This window comes from Alligator mississippiensis, chromosome 14 (genome assembly GCF_030867095.1).
Source record: "Alligator mississippiensis isolate rAllMis1 chromosome 14, rAllMis1, whole genome shotgun sequence".
Lineage (NCBI taxonomy): Eukaryota > Metazoa > Chordata > Crocodylia > Alligatoridae > Alligator > Alligator mississippiensis.
In genome coordinates, this window is record NC_081837.1 from 31,992,899 (window position 1) to 32,006,421 (window position 13,523).

The following is a 13,523-nucleotide window of genomic DNA, read 5'->3' on the forward strand; positions in this document are numbered from 1 at the left end:
GGGCCATGCACACATTATCTGAAACAGGCACCAGAAGGACAGCACATGGCATAGACCCAGCCAGAGACTTCCTGCTTTGTGCAGTGGCATTGGGGAGGAGGCCATAGGGGTCTAACGCTGCCCGAGGGGGAGGCTTTTTTTAGGATGCCCGGCAGTTTGCCCACTCTATTCCATGAGAAGGGAGAGGTCCCTCAGATGCAGGGCAGGCATAGAAAGACAGGCTGCAGAGGGGTCCAGGGAGAACCTGGTGGGAGCAGTCAGCTCACCAGAGAAGCGTTTGCCTAGAAGTGAGGTCCCAAAGGGGCTCAAGATGAGACACCTGGCACATGAGCCTAGAGAATTCCCCACACGTCCTGCAGAGCTGTGACAACTTACCTGGTACATGAACATGCTGAAGTTAATCCCATTGGATAGAGGAATTGCTATGGATTTGCTCTCTGTTCATGCTGAGGCATCATCTCCAACTGGAGCTGCAGATCGGCTGTCCTGCCGGCCAGGGGGGACAGCACACATGACTCTCCAGGGCTGAGGGCCAGAGAGCCCTGCTGCGGACCCAGGACACTGGCCTCCTCCAGCTGCGAGGAGCTGCGCTGGGCTGGAACCAGCCAGCAAGCTGCTTTGTGGATAGCCCGCCTGCCTGCACACCAGGTCACTGGGAGTGTGCTCGTCAGGAGGCAGCATTTGGAGCTCACAGAAATTCCCCATCTGCTGCCTGTGCTAATCACATCCCTTCCCACAAATCGAGGGAGCCAGAGACATGGCCAAGGAGGGAAGCTGTGAGTGGGAGCCTGGAGCTGGGGAATCCTGTGGACTAACCTGGAGGAGCACAAAGATGCAGAGTCCCTTGGCAGTGACCTAGTTTGCTTTGCTTTGCTTGCATGTTCCCTGTGCAGAGACACGAAGGAACTGGAGCTGGAGCAGGAGCAGAAGCTAAATCCGCACAGTCCCTTAATCCGAGAGTGACTGCAACAGCCTAGGGGGTGGGCCACCCTCACGCTCAGGGTGACCTGGGATGCTCTGCCTCCAGCTGTGCCCCAGGGCTATGCATGGCAGTCCCTTGCCCAGGGGGCCAAGAGGGCACTGAGCCCAGCAGAGAGTGCACACGTGGACACAAGAGGAACACAAGAGGGCACAAACCCCAATGTCATGCTTGGGGGCACTTCATTCCCCTGGGGCTGGAGAAGGGGGCAATGCCTGGTGGTAGAGAGTGCACGGCCCAGTTTGTGGCCTGGCTGGCAGCCTCACAGTTGTTTCCTGAGGACCAAAGGCAAAGTTTAGAGGCAGCCCCAACCCTGCCTGGGCAGGGCTCCCATCACTCTTTGAGTGGCTTTCTAATCATGACTGGATGGGATGAGCAGAATGAAGAATCCAGCTGATCCAGCCAGGGGGAGGACTGAACAGGACACAGGACCTGCTGAGAAATCCCTGAGATCTCATGCAGAGGAAGGGTCTAATCATCCAGACAAGGCCTAGATGGGGCCTAGCAGCCACACAACAGTTTTGCTTCACACTGCACCTGGAGCACGAAGCGTGAAGCATGTCTGGCTCCTCACAGACCCTCTAGGTACAATCTTGAGGCCAAAAGCTGAACAGAGTTGAGAACCAGAGCCAGCCTTAGGGGTGGGGCAATGTGGGTGGGTGCTCAGGGTGCTGTGGTCGGGGGGACCACGCACACACACATAGCCACCCCTTTCCCCAGGGATTCCCTGTGGCCTCCCCTGACTGCTGCTGAGCTGGCCAGGTACCCCTCAGGAGAAGGGGGCACAGGAGGGTGAAGCAGCGGGAGGCCACCACCTTCCTTCCTCTCTCCCATCTCCACAGGCTGTGAGCCTCACTCCTTCCAGAGCCAGGCAGCTTCCTCTCAACCCTCTGCCTGCAGCAGGACCTGGGCAGCTGCCATTACTAACTGCCTCCCAGCAGTGGTAATATCAGCAGCAGCAATAGGAGCAGGCAGGACAGCAAACAGGGGAGAAGAGGCAACCAGAAGGGATGGAGGCCTGGGAGTGGGGCACCCTGGGGTGCAAGAGGACTGCATATCAATCGCTTTATCTCTGGGGAGTAGAATGAAGTTACCCTGACATGAGCTACAAAGTGTGGCCCAGATTTAATCCTCATCTGAAGTGGTGTAACTCAGAGACGGCAAAAGGGCACTTTGCACAAGTTAGCAGGCAGCGAGCACATATGCAATGGTGGCCCAGCTCGGCTCACTGTGGCTGGCACCTGCCTGAGAAGTGGCAGTGCTTCCCAAGGGCTCCCAGAACCCTCACCACCATGCCCGAGGAGCAGAGCTTCTCGCTGGGCTCCGAGCTGAAGAGGAAGCCGTTTCACCTGGGCACTGCTACAGACACTTACTTGGGGCTGCTGCTCTTTGTCGGGTTCGGGAGGGGACGCCAAAATATAAACTCAACCAGGACACCATTTTCCCTAAGGCCAGCTCTGCTGAGCACCAGAACCCTGCAGATTTCAGTAGATCCCTTAAACACCTCAACTTAGGATGAAGGTATGCATTACACACATACCACAGTAGGGGAACTTTAAATGCAAGAATCGGCATATGCTAAATTGTGCAAAGTCCCTCTCATCCATCCTATCACACATCCCACTGGCAATATGTTGAGGGGGGATGGGGAGTCTCATCCCCCCCCCCCCCCCCCATTTCTACACCAACAATGGGACGCAGGGCATGGGGCTGCAGGCTGGCTGGACCCAATGCCTGGCTGCAGCAGGGGTAGTGGAGACAGTGTGGAGTTGTGCTTCCCTAGTGTAAGCACTTACGCATCACCTATCACATCCCCAACACCAGTATATCCTGATGATGTTCTATTGCACTTTGCTAGGTAAGTTATCCCCTAGTGAAGCCTGCCCATCACCACATGGAGGACACCCTCCCTGGTACAGCCATGCTGCCCAAGACCCTGGCTATGCTGCTCAGAGCCTCTACCATGACGACCTGGGCATAGTACAACCACACCCTGTGCCACCCTTTGCTCTGGCTATCTTCCAACAGATGCAGCACGTGCCAATTATACTACTTGACATATGTGAAGAAACAGAACAGCCACCACCCTGCCAATGGCTCTGGCAATGAGCACAAATGAAATAATAGTGGACAACAGTGGCCCAGCTGGAAGAGGATAGTGGGCAAGGGCAGCCAAGTTCAGAGATGGCCAAGCAGCTCCCTGGCATGCTCACCAGGCCACTCAGAGCCTGGCTGGGTGTGTTTACTGGGAGTGATGCTTCCTAGAGACACCTCTAGTATTGCAGCAGCCTCTTGCCAGTAGTCTTGGGGGTTTCTACTTGATTGGAGCACCACCTGCCGGCACTAGCTGTGCCCTGCAACAGACCAGGCTGCAATTAGCCCCAACCAGGAGATCCACAATGCAGAACTAAGGTTTTCGCAGGGATAATCCCACCCCATTTCCTCATGCTGTGGCAGCTGCCTCCAGTGCTGGAGGGGAGAGAACAATCTCAGACAGAGCATGGGCAGCTTCCAGTTGTCCGCCCTTAGAGTTTGAAGGACACTTTGTGATATGGTAGTTTTCCACAGTAGGAATTTGCAGGGTTTTTCCAGAGCACTAATGATCCTGAGCATTCAGTAGTGAAGCAAAGCAGCTGTTTGTTTTGGGTACAGCCAAGAGTACAAGAAAGGCAAATTCAGCCCAAGCACCTTTCAGACAGGATGTGCCAAATCCATGAGCCTGGCTACACTGTTTGTGACCCCAGCGGATGCTGATGCTCCCGCTCCTCTGCTGCTCATGCTGTCTGTAATGCATTAGCAGACACCACCCAACTACCTCCCCTACGTGCTGGTCCAGGTAAACGTGGGACTAGAAGGGCCCTCCTGAGTCAAGTCTAGAGCACCTGCCAGACAACTCCCCTTCCCTTGAGGCCCTCAAATAACCCCTAGCACTTTTCATTCCCCAGGCCACACTAAAGGGGAAGCAACTTGCCCAAGGTCACTCAACAGGGCAGTTGTGGAGCCAGGTCTCCCAGTCTGGGGCTGTGTCCATTAGAACCACCTAGCTGCTGTTGTTACAGACATTTATCACACACAGTGCACTGGGGCAGGCTAGTGCTTTGCCAGGTAAAAGGAGTCGGCTCTCTGTCATCAGATTACTTAGAGCACCGAGTATAACGAGGCTGGGGTGTTGTGGCTTATGGACAAGATGAGACTGAGCAAAATGGGGAAAAAGAAAATACTGATTAACAGGCCAGATAAGAGATGGAGAAGAGGAAGCCTGGCCCTCTGTCCAGGGCAACATTTGGTAGGTCTGTGGAGGTGGCTAAACCGTAGTCTTTTGCAGTGGATAGAAGGGCCTGGTGCTCTGAAACAATGAGATACATAAATGTAAGGCTGAAGCAACAAAAGGGTAGCACTGATATCATTTAGCCCTGGGCTACAGCAAAACTAACCCAGGCTTCCACAGATGCAGGTCTGGGCTCCAAGCGAGTATCATGCAACTCCAGGCCATTACTCAGGCATTAACTAACTCGATTCAGAGCACCTGGGAAGGATGACAGTATCTACCAGTTGGGAAACTGAGGCATGGAGAAATGACAATTTACCCAAGATGACAGAGAGTCAATGACACATCTATCAGGATTTCTGATCTCCCACGCCCATGCACTGACCATTAGACTGCTTAAGTTTTCCCCAGTGACTCAGGAGTGCGCTGTCTCTCAGTGCTTATAATGGAGCAAAGGCCCTGCAACAACACAGGCTGTTCAGGGAAGCCAAGCTAATGAAGGAGTGGCCACTCCTTTACAGGGCTGAGCACCTGCCTGTCTGTGACAGTCTCAGGAGTTTAATGCTCTATAATTTAGGGCTGCCTAGCTTTGAGTGCCGGTACAGCTCAGGGCTTTGCATGTGGCACAGAGCAGTGCACACAGATCTGTGGCCGTTTTAGCGGATGAAGGGCCCCCCCCTATCCTTGACCAACTGGAACGCTGCCTCTTGCTCCTCAGTCACTGTCAGCATCACATTTGGGCTGTCAGGGCTGAGACCTGTCCTGTGCTCTTTCAGACCAAGAGAGAGTTTAATTTCCAGAAAGCCAGGAGGCCATGCAGGGGGAAGGTACTGCTCAGCACAGCAGCAGCGGGCAAGACATCTTGATGCAGCTTTATGAGACCTAGGCTAACAACAGAGGCTGGACACAGAGCGGGGTGGGCATGGGACAGTCCCATCAAGAATCAAACTTCTCTACCTCACCCTTAGTCAACCTCCCAGTGTCCTGAGCCCAAGCCAGCTCACCTGGCCCTTCTGGCAGGTTGGCTGCTGGTTGGCTGAGGCTGCAGGGGAGCAAGGGATATCCCAGAGGAGGAGGGTTCAGAAAAAAATCAAGTCTGGAGTTACAGAAGGTGCCTTGGGGATGCTGGGCTGCAGCATCTCTGCTCCCGCCTGGCTTCAGGGGCCGAACAGCACTCTCTCCTTCCTGCTGGGTGTTCTGGGCTAGGCTGCCCCTGCCTAGCCTGTCACTGGGAGGTTTTCCATATAGGAGCCAGCTTCTTAGCATCCCCTCTTCATCAGCCTGGAAGCAGAGGTGTCTCCACAACTGAGCAGGGCCAGCCCCTTCTGAAGGGAGGGCATGAGTCAGGGGCTGAAGCCATGCTCTGCACCATGCAGGGATTGCTGAAACCTCACACCAGCTCGCTAGGAATATCCTCCTTCTCCCTTCCATGTGTCAGCCCAGAGCACTGCAAGACGTAGTCAGGTGCCTCAGCCCTATCCAGCCCACACCACCAACGGCTGATCCTGTCCCAGTTAAAAAGCAGCTGATATTTAGTACTGCTGAAAGAAATGGCCCACAGGACCTCCCCCCACATGAAAGGAGGAGGGGAAGTGGGAAACGTTTTCCTGGGCTCCCAGAGTAAACACTCTCCCCACAACTAAGAGATAGTAGAGGGCCTCTGGCAACCATCACCACCAGCACCCCGCTCAGTCAGGCCCCTGAATACAGTCCGAAGCACTGGCCACGGGATGAAACAGAGGTGGGAAAGTGATGCTAATTTACCCTTTACCCTACCAAGGGAGACCATGTACCTCACTCTGTTTTACCCAGATGACAAGAAGTAAACACTACCCCTTCTTAAGGGACAAGGCTTCTTCACAACCATAGATCATAGAGAAGTACGACTGGAAGGGACCTCAAAGCATCATTTGGTCTAAACAGAAACTGAACCTGCAACCTTGGTGTTATTAGCATTATACTCTAACCAACTGAGCTAAACAGCCACTCGTGAGCAAGGAACCAGACAAGCAAGATCCTAATAGCAGTGGCGCCTAGTGGATACAGCACTAGACTGCAGCTCTAGCACTGCCCTGCAGGGTGACTTTGGACAAGTCATTTCCCAACTCTGGGCCTAAGTTTTCCCATCTGTAAGATGGCAATAATTCTACTGATGCCCTTTGCCAAGCACTTGGCAATCTGTGGATGCAAAAAAAGCCATGAGCCTGCTAGGGAAGTCTTGACATTGCATATAAATTTGAGGCCTAAGCCATAACTACTAAGCATGTTTAGTTCCCCACCACAGTTTTTGAGTAACACTCTTGCCTTTTAACTAGGTGAGTTACCAAACTGAATGGGGCACCAGGATCACCAAGCTGTTCGGTGCTCTCTGGGGATCTGGTTAGGATGCTCTAAGGGTGAGGTGTTCATATCCACTCATGCTAGACTGAGCGAGTCCCGGGTGACTTTACTCTGATAGCCAGCCCCTCCCTCATCTCCTACACACCTCTATTACCCAGTCAAACAAAAGGTCAGTCTGTCAAACTTCCCTGGTTCCCTTTCCTATAGGATTCCAGCACCTCACAACTTTTACCTGACTTACCTTAACACACCTGCAGGAAATAGAGCAGTGCTGTTTACCTGAGGCCTAAAAAGGCAAGGGCCTATATTTCTAAAAGATATTTGGGTCTTTGAGTCCCATTGATTTTTGGTGCTAGGGTCACACATGGGAGTCTGTGGCTGAGCATGTCAGCACCCTAACCACTGGGCCATCCTTCCTCAGGGTAGCAAACGCTGGAAGGAAGAACTAAGAATGTTAATACTGTCTAGCAAGATCAGACTCCTATGCAGCAGCTTCCTCAGACAGGAGCAGGTGTCCTGAGCTGCAGTTTGCACCTTCCCTCCCTTGAGCCTCCGTAAAGTACTGGCAAACACCCGCACTTGCAACAGAAGGAGAGAGCCATAAGTCCTATGGTTACAAGTAGAAAACAAGGGTCTAATCCATGATTAACAATGACTGTTAATAACCTCACTGAGCACAGACACCCCTTGCATTTGCTTAGTGCTGTACTGAAATCAGACAATCAAGCTCTTCCAGGCAGTGCAGTGGTGGCAAGCTCTTACACCTCTGGGTAAAGCAGAGATGAAGACCCACATTTCCAGGGGTTTCAGTTCCTGGATGCCCAGCTTTAGACACTTGAGACTTGATGTGCAGAGATGCTAAGCACCCATATCTACTACACTCTCTCGAAGCTTCATGTCCTCACTGCATCCAGAAAAATCAGGCTCCCAAAAGTCTAGTGGTAGTTACTCAACACAAGGGGCCGACCTCTTCTGAAACAGATGCTCTATGGGTGGCATTCTGTTCCTTCCTGGTCATCTAAGCATCTAGATTTGGTCATCGACATGGCAGTTCTAGTTGTCTACATGCCAAAGATGCTACTTATGCCCAGGCTGGCATTCTATTCCTGGGCTTGTACATAGGTGACAGCCTGTGCAACTATGCAGTCATGCACAGAGCACATGAAGTAGTAGCTAGGGCCCATTCGCATGCCCCTTGTGGATGCACACCAGCTTTTGACACCCAGAAATGGAGTCACCCAGAGCATATGACTACTGGATTTAGGCTCATGATTACAAAGTAGTGTAATCCAGTTCTGTTAGTCTGGCATCTTCACCACAAAAAGGCAAATCTGCCTTCAACAGTGTGCTAACCTGACTGATCCCACAGCCCCTCCACACAAGAACCAAGGTCCACCTCCCACCACTTCTACCCCTATGCTCACTGGCATTCTCCCAAGGTCCTGGTCTGCTCTCTTTACCTGTGGAAGGGCAGAATTTATCTGCCTCTGTAGCTGGTCTCGCTCGTGCACAGTCTCCTGTAACCGGCCCTGGGTCATGGACAGGGTCTCTCGGGTTTCTCTTAGTGTCTCCAGCAGCTTGTCTCTCTCATCCAGCATGTTCACCATTAACTGCTCAAAGTTGGCATCGGAGTCAGACCCTGGCTGGGACCCCAGGGGGTCACCCTCATTGATGGTAGGCATCACCTCACACATCATGGCGGCACTCTTTAGACACACTCCAGTCTCTAGAGAGATTGATGTGGCTTGCTTAACGATTTGCTGTGAAGGCCTCCTCAGGGTCTCTTCTGGGGACCACAGATCTGTTGAACCTGGATTACACTGCTACTGCTGCCCATGGTCTATTTTGGAGAGTATCAAAGAGATGGGCAGCTTGGAAATAGCTGTGAGCTCCTCCATGCTTTGTCTCACACCAATGTAGATTTGTTCCCTGCACTGGAAGTCATGGTTGAAGCTGAAGTTGGCATAATTTAGATCAGTATTTCATGGCTATGGAATAAAAAAAGGTCCTTCAAATCATCAAGGCTGATAAAAAGAAAAATGTCTTTGACTACCTGTTGTTCATCCCAGCTGGCCATGCTGGGATCTTGATAGTCCACTGTATACTGGATCCCATTGCAGAAACATCATGAAGGAACACAGTGAAGCCATGGAGCTCAGAGAGAAACACGGTGCTCTTTTTCTATGATCCCCTTAAGTACCTGGTGCAGCCAGCAGCTTTAAGAGAGTCAGGAGGACATTTCAACCTCTTGGACATTTTGAAATCAGATACTTTCCCACAAGGCAGAGATGCACTTTGTAGTGAAGAAGTTACTCCTGGAGCCAGGATGCACTTTGGTCAACACAGCTGCTCTTATCCCAGGTCCGTAACCTATGGAAAGGAAAGAGACACATAGAATATTTTCCACATACAAGCTACTATTTCACAGGCCCTGCTTCCCTCCTCCCTGTACTTGGGTCACCACAAAGCATCCCCCAAGCAAATGTTCAAGGAATATCAAGTCCTGGGTCCAGCCCCTCCAAACAAGCTCGGATAGCATAGAAACTGAATTAGACTTCTGTGGTCATTCTCTGTGGTGTGATAGCACCTACCATTGTACCCCTTTTTCCAACCAAACCTCATTGTGCCAGGGATGCTGTGCAAGCACCAAGCACAAAGACAGTCCATGCCACACAGAGCTTCTCATGGCAACTTCTGCATGAGCCCTCCCCAAGCCCTCTCTGGGGGAGTTTGCTCCTGTCACATGCAATATGCCACATGGGCTGAGGCACCTACTAAACCAGCCAATCTTTGTGCCACTGCACCAGGCCAGCCATGTAGCAAGGTGCTTTACTATGCTGGTATGTGGAAAGGGCGAAGGCAGCCACCTGGCTTATAGCTGACTATCAGGGCAGAAGGAGAATATCTATAACCTACTAAACCAAGCTGATTCACTACTGTGCATCATGGGACCAACTTGGATAGCAACAAGAGGCCTGGCCCCTTATCTACACAATTCTCCAGATGACAGGTCAGGGACAGGGCATTCCCCCACAGCAACAAGCCATATTTTTCCCCCAGTCATGGGCAATAGAGCAAGATGAAAATGCCGATAGTAGCATGGGCTCCTACAAGAGCCCCCATTAGATTAGGGATGCTGGAAGCATCTGGAGTACTGTGTCCAGTTCTGCCCCCCCCCCCCCAGAAAGGATGCGGACCAATTGAAGAGAGTCCAGCAGAGGGCAACAAAAATGGTTAGAGGACTGGGGCATGTGACTTCTGAGGACAGGCTGAGGGAACTGGGACTATTTGTCTGCAGAAGAGGAGACTGAGGAGGGATTTAATAGCACCCGTCAATTACCTGAAGAGGGGATCCAAAGAGGATGGAGCTGGACTGTTCTCAGTGGTGGCAGATGGCAGAAGAAGGGAGCAGTGGTCTCAAGCTGCAGCAAGGGAAGTTTAGATTAGATATTAGGAAAAACCTTTTCATAAGGAGGGTAGTAAAGCACTGGAATAGGTTACCCAGAGAGGTTGTGGAATCTCCATCCTTGGAGGCTTTTAAGACATGGCTACACAAAACCTTGGCTGGGATGATCTAGTTGGGGACAGTCCTGTTTGAGTAGGGGGTTGGACTAGATGTGACCTCCTGAGGTCTCTTCCAATCCTAATTTTCTATGACTAAGCCATAAGCCAAGATGACCCTAATTTTCTATGACTAAGCTGCAGAGGTGAACCCTTGGCTATAACAGGAGGGTTCCCGTCACTAATGGATATGAGGGGCCCCAGTGATGCCTGAAGCGGAGGGAAAATAGGAGAGGAGCAGCAAGATAGGGAGCCAGCAGGAGAAACTTTCCAGAGAAGAACTGGAGAGCAGATACTGCAGATGCTTCACTTACGATGCAGTAGATACCTTGCCTCTGTCTGTCTGTCCATCTCTCCATCTTCCTGCCCACCTGCTAGACAGGGCCAGTAAGCCCTGCTGTCTCACCCGGGGCTCCGCCAATAAAGTTCATCTCTAGCTCTGGCAGCAGCCTGTGTTCATGCTCAGTGCCACTGGGAAGCAGGGCACCCAGCCCAGAAATCAGCTGGGTAATTTCCTGTGATTGTCAGGACTCACTACGTAGCCTGCCAGCCTCACCCCCACCTCCCTCCCCTCTCCCAGCAGCTGTGAGAAGTGTGGTTGCTGGGACCTACAGCCACATGGTGCCAGTCCAAATATAGAAATGGTTCACAAAGAGTGATTTGGCAAGCTGTCTCCAGCCCTGCCGAAGGCAGGTGTCTCTGACAGCAATGCACCAATCCTTGGAGCTATATGGGAGCTTCTGGGAGCTGCGTCTGTGCTGTCAGATTCCTGGGAGAGCCAGAGGAGAGCATCCTTCTTGGGAATCCTGGCATAGCAACCAGCATTTGCATAAACGAGACCCAAACACCCCCTCCTCTGAAAACACAGCTGCAGATGGGCCCCGTGACTGGCGTCTCTCAAGTGTCCCATGTGGAGTCTGTCTGAAACTGTGTGACCAGACCCATAAATCCAGAGCATCAACACTGACTACAGTGCCAGGAAAGCAGGGTCAGAGTTAAGCCCACATCAAGCAATGGGTTATGAGAGAAGGTAAAGCTTGAAATCAGTCGGTCCACTTTTTTCTGAACAATCCTTAAAGCAAATATTGGGAAATGAGGGAAGCAAAGGACTGTACCTGCCAATTGGTGACACTGTCATGCCCTATCAGACCATTGGTCCATGGAGTCGAGCATCCCTGCTGGGCCGATGATGCAGCAAGGGAGGGAGATCCAAGAATGATGCTAGAACTTTTACCCACGATGTCATACAAGGCACACAAGGGGAAATTTCCCACTGGGCCTGGGTTGAACAATTACACCCTGAATCCCAAGACTCAGGCATCCTCTTCCCTACTCCATAACCAAGTTTGTTAAGTAGCCTCCCTTTGCACAAGAGATTAATGCCAGAAAAAGGCACCCACAGGTCTCTCTAAGCTACTACTTTGTCTGACAGGTGCCAGCATGAAAGGCTGCAGGGAAGGAAAGTAAGGAGCCACGTACTGAACAATTACAGAGTAATCAACCCTGGGGAGAGCCTCTTTTGCTCAATGCTAGTTAACACACGGATTACGCTATGAGGCAGGAGTTTATAACTCTTCTGTATTTAACCCTGTGCAGTAACAGAGCAGTTAAGGAGTCTCACTATGGCTCCAAAAGTGAAAGTTTAGGCCCTGTTCTGTTTGGTCACCCCCAGTCAACCCAGCCATAGACGGGCACCCAGTAATTCGGCAGGGACTTAAAGGCAACTGGATACGATGGTAGCCACATCACTCCCTTGTGTGTCCTTGACTACAGGAACGAGTGGACTTGAACCATACGCAAGTTCCATTTAGGACTGGTTGGTCAGACTCTTGTGTTGATCTGCAAGTGTCTGCTGCACGAGCACCTCATCGATGTAATACATTAGATTCAAAATTGTTATGCAAATGTTATTAAGCTTAAAAATAAAAATCAAGAAAGCCTAGTGCCAAAGCTCAGCTTTGTGAACAGCATTAAACTAAACTAAGACTGAAGGAATACAGCCATCAAATCAGTATCAAATCCATGGCAAATTAGGAAGATTGTGTCAATATGGGAGTGAAAGCAAAGCATCAAATTAGTTAAACAGACAAATTAATGCTAAAAATAACCCATTCTCGTGTAATCTAGAGACAATACTAGAAGGAAGGCTGCAAATTTGATTTTAAGTGCCAAGTAAAGAATTTCACTCAGGTCAAACAAAACTCTAACTATAGTGGTTAAGTGGCTTAATGCCAACACCAAATGACTGCTTAACATTTGACCCACACCTTGGAACCAATTATAAAGCCTCCTCTATAGAATACAGTCTTGATGTGGTGGTTAATCCTTCTGTAACTAAATACAATATTTAACAGAGGATCCATGACATGGAGACAGGTCGTGGGCAGGTGGCCATTTCCAGCAGTAAGAATTTCAGTGCAAATCCTGCCCACAGAAAACCAACTGAGGAGCTGAGTATACACGTGTCCAGACCCTTGGCTGGAGAACTACACAGGCTCAGGGGAGCTCAGTGACTGACAGCCTGCCTGTCCTCTCCTCTGCCTGGGAAGGGGCAAGGCTGTCAGTAGGCAGATGCTGAAAAGCGCAGACAGCGCTCCAGGAGAGTGCCTCCCTTATCCCATCAAATCAGCTCCTAGTTCCCACTACAGAGAAGCTCATGCTCCATGCCCTCCTTTGGGTGAAGCTGAAAGCATGCAAGGGCAGGGGCCATTTTGCCAGGGAGGGAGATCTCCCTACGCGGCCTACTCCCTCGCTCTACCCCCAGCTCCTCTGGGATGAACTGGGGGGAGCATTCAAGCATCCAAGAGGGCTTCCACTATGGGAGACTGCCCCATCACCAATCCTGACTGGCGAGGGCAGGGAGGGGGATGGAATTGTCCAAGAGAGGCTGCCACAGGTCTCCCTGACACCTCATCCTTGTGGGTACAGTGCTGGAGGAGGGAGATTTTCTAGCTGGAACCAATCTAACTATTTTGTGGAAGAACCAGGTCTCTTCTGCAATACAGAGTGAGGAACGCTGGCCATCTAGTCACATCCCAGCATTGGAAAGGAGAACATGGTGTTGAGGAAGTAACCCATGTGATGGCTAGAACAAAGAGATTACATTACAAAAACAGGAGCACTTCATCATCTGCTCTTAACTAGGGAGTTCGAGTGCTAAGCCCCATCTTCAAGCATTTGCAAAAAGTTGCATCCACCAAATTCTTCCTGATAAAAGCCTGTGCTTTTCAGAGCAGCTATAGATTCCCCAAAGCACGTACACAAGAAAGAGAAACTGCTTTTACCCACTTTGAGAGGAATGGGGGGAGTCTGGGGCAAACCCCCACTGGAGCACAAGTCCCTCAAGATACCCCTCAAACAGCACCAAGAGTGGTC

The 13,523-nt window shown here is 51.2% G+C and overlaps 1 protein-coding gene across 8 annotated transcripts in view; it reads right to left on the reverse strand.

Annotated features, from left to right (window-relative positions):
* PPFIA4 (PTPRF interacting protein alpha 4) overlaps positions 1–13,523 on the reverse strand; it is a 165,187-nt gene that overhangs the window by 93,469 nt on the left and 58,195 nt on the right. For 6 of the 8 annotated variants that reach the window (XM_059717638.1, XM_059717643.1, XM_059717641.1 and 3 more), the window contains exons 2-3: positions 9,928–10,009; positions 8,048–8,957 (exon numbers count right to left, since the gene is read on the reverse strand). In XM_059717638.1, coding sequence (XP_059573621.1) covers positions 8,048–8,284 — 237 coding nt within the window. In that variant the 5' untranslated portion in view covers positions 8,285–8,957; positions 9,928–10,009. The remainder of the gene's footprint in view (positions 1–8,047; positions 8,958–9,927; positions 10,010–13,523) is intronic. The other 2 variants (XM_059717640.1, XM_059717639.1) reach the window with 1 other exon arrangement.